General features: G+C 44.7%; 1 protein-coding gene across 1 annotated transcript in view; it reads left to right on the top strand.

The window, feature by feature from the left end:
* LOC121714726 (regulator of G-protein signaling 3-like) overlaps positions 1-2,500 on the top strand; it is a 96,688-nt gene that overhangs the window by 86,172 nt on the left and 8,016 nt on the right. Inside the window, exons 17-18 of the mRNA XM_042099744.1 lie at positions 104-215; positions 2,270-2,313. Coding sequence (XP_041955678.1) covers positions 104-215; positions 2,270-2,313 — 156 coding nt within the window. The remainder of the gene's footprint in view (positions 1-103; positions 216-2,269; positions 2,314-2,500) is intronic.

Genomic DNA, 2,500 nt, shown 5'->3' with positions numbered 1-2,500 from the left:
GTTGTATGTGTGTTGCCTCCTTGTCCAAAATACTCCTATACACAATTCTTATGCTGTGTGTGTGTGTGTGTGTGTGTGTGTGTGTGTGTGTCTCCCCCTGCAGGCCACAGTCTTCATTTACACTGACCTGATGCTGTTGACTCGTGAGGACGAGCCTGGCCGATGTAACGTGCTCCAAAGCCCCCTCTACCTGCATCAGATGAAACTGCAGGACGGTCAGTACATGCACTCTCACTGTCACACACACACACACACACACAGAGCCCAAGTGTATGGGGGGGGGTGACTGAGACTGAGAACAGCTATTTATTTGGAGACGGGTAGTGTTTCTCTGAAGTTTGTATGAAGGTCTATAGTGTTTCTGAAGTTTGTATGGAGGTCTATAGTGTTTCTGAAGTTTGTATGGAGGTCTATAGTGTTTCTGAAGTTTGTATGGAGGTCTATAGTGTTTTTGAAGTTTGTATTGAGGTTGATAATGTTTATGAAGTTTGTATGGAGGTCTATAGTGTTTCTGAAGTTTGTATGGAGGTTGTATGGAGGTCTATAATGTTTATGAAGTTTATATGGAGGTCTGTAGTGTTTATGAAGTTTGTATTGAGGTTGATAGTGTTTATGAAGTTTGTATGGAGGTCTATAGTGTTTATGACGTTTGTATGGAGGTCTATAGTGTTAATGAAGTTTGTATGGAGATCTATAGTGTTAATGAAGTTTGTAGTGCAATAGACATATAGAGTGTCTGCATCACCATAGAGATAGAGAGAGTCTGTCTTTAAATGATATTGCACAATCCTCATGACGTGAGCTCATTTAGAGTTTCTAAAGATCCTGGCAGGCTCAGGCACAAATGATTTCACAGACCTGTTCATTTTGAAGTTTGTATGAAGTTTGTATGGAGGTCTATAATGTTTATGAGGTTTATATGGAGGTGTATAGTGTTTATGAAGTTTGTATTGAGGTTGATAGTGTTTATGAAGTTTGTATGGAAGTCTATAGTGTTTATGAAGTTTGTATGGAGGTCTATAGTGTTTATGAAGTTTGTAGTGCAATAGACATATAGAGTGTCTGCATCACCATAGAGATAGAGAGAGTCTGTCTGATGGTTTAAATGGTATTGCACAATCCTCATGACGTGAGCTTATTTAGAGTTTCTAAAGATCCTGGCAGGCTCAGGCACAAATAATTTCACAGACCTGTTCATTTTGCATCGTGGGGCTCTTTAATGTCGGCCAGCAGGTAGCAATTCCTGTTCTGAGCGCCTAGCGCTTGGCTTGGCCGCTAGCTCTCTGAGTGTGTGAGTTGGGTTCAGTTGCCTCTGTCCTACCTGCTTGGTGGAGCGTGGGGCAGCGTTAGCGTTAGCGTGGGGCAACGTTAGCGTTAGCGTGGGGCAGCGTTAGCGTGGGGCAGCGTTAGCGTTAGCGCATCTGACTATTCATTTTTCAAACTAGCTAACGCACGTCTGGTGAGGGGGAACTAACGGCTTCTGCACCCAGAAGGGGCCCGGATCTGAGCCGGGTGAGTGCCAGAAGTGGCCCAGATCTGAGCAGGGTGAACGCCAGAAGGGGCCCGGATCTGAGCAGGGTGAGCGCGCAGTGTTGCTCCGGTGTGCGTGCTGACGGGGTGAAGGAGTTTGTCTCCTGCCGTGCATCTTAACGAGACGAGACGAGGCGTGAGACGATGGAGGTGCTGACGCTGCCGCTGACGTTCCCATCCAACCGCGACGAGGAAAACATCCCCAAACGAGCCAAGCAGCGACCTAATGAGGGCTAATGCTCATCCACACACACGAGAGAGGGAGGGAGAGAGAGGGAGAGAGAGATTCAAGTTGTGTGAAGACGTAGTTTGTTCAGTGCAGATCAGCTCAACCTGTAATGCGCATGATGGAATTCACTTATTCAACTTACAAAATAGTAAATGTGTGATCTCTTCATCACTGTAAATGTGTGATCTCTTCATCGCTGTAAATGTGTGATCTCTTCATCGCTGTAAATGTGTGATCTCTTTTCATCGCTGTAAATGTGTGATCTCTTCATCACTGTAAATGTGTGATCTCTTTTCAGTCCAATTTAGCTTTCAGTCCAAAACCATAACATTATGTCCTTTTCCCAGATGCACACTAACTAAACTAAACTGTACTGGGACTTTCCCACTTACTAAGCTAAACTAAACTGTACTGGGAGTTTCCCACTAACTAAGCTAAACTAAACTGTACTGGGACTATCCCTGGCACTGGTCAAATAACACGTCTGTCCCTTCTCTGTTTTCTGTGTAGTTCCTGCTGACAAGATGCGTCTCTACATCACACACAGGACTGAGGTGAGTAATGATACACACACACACACACACACACACACACACATACACACACACCCTGCCATCCTCTTCAGGCAGATTCTCACCACACACACCATTACTCATGGCCTCCAGTGTGTGTGTGTCCGAGTTTAATTAACAGTTTAATTATCTCTGTGTTAACACACATACGGTCTTCTGTGTAATTGTC

The sequence above is a fragment of the Alosa sapidissima genome, chromosome 8 (genome assembly GCF_018492685.1).
Source record: "Alosa sapidissima isolate fAloSap1 chromosome 8, fAloSap1.pri, whole genome shotgun sequence".
NCBI lineage: Eukaryota > Metazoa > Chordata > Actinopteri > Clupeiformes > Clupeidae > Alosa > Alosa sapidissima.
Note: the sequence above shows the minus strand (reverse complement) of the source record. Positions and strands in the feature narration are given on the sequence as shown.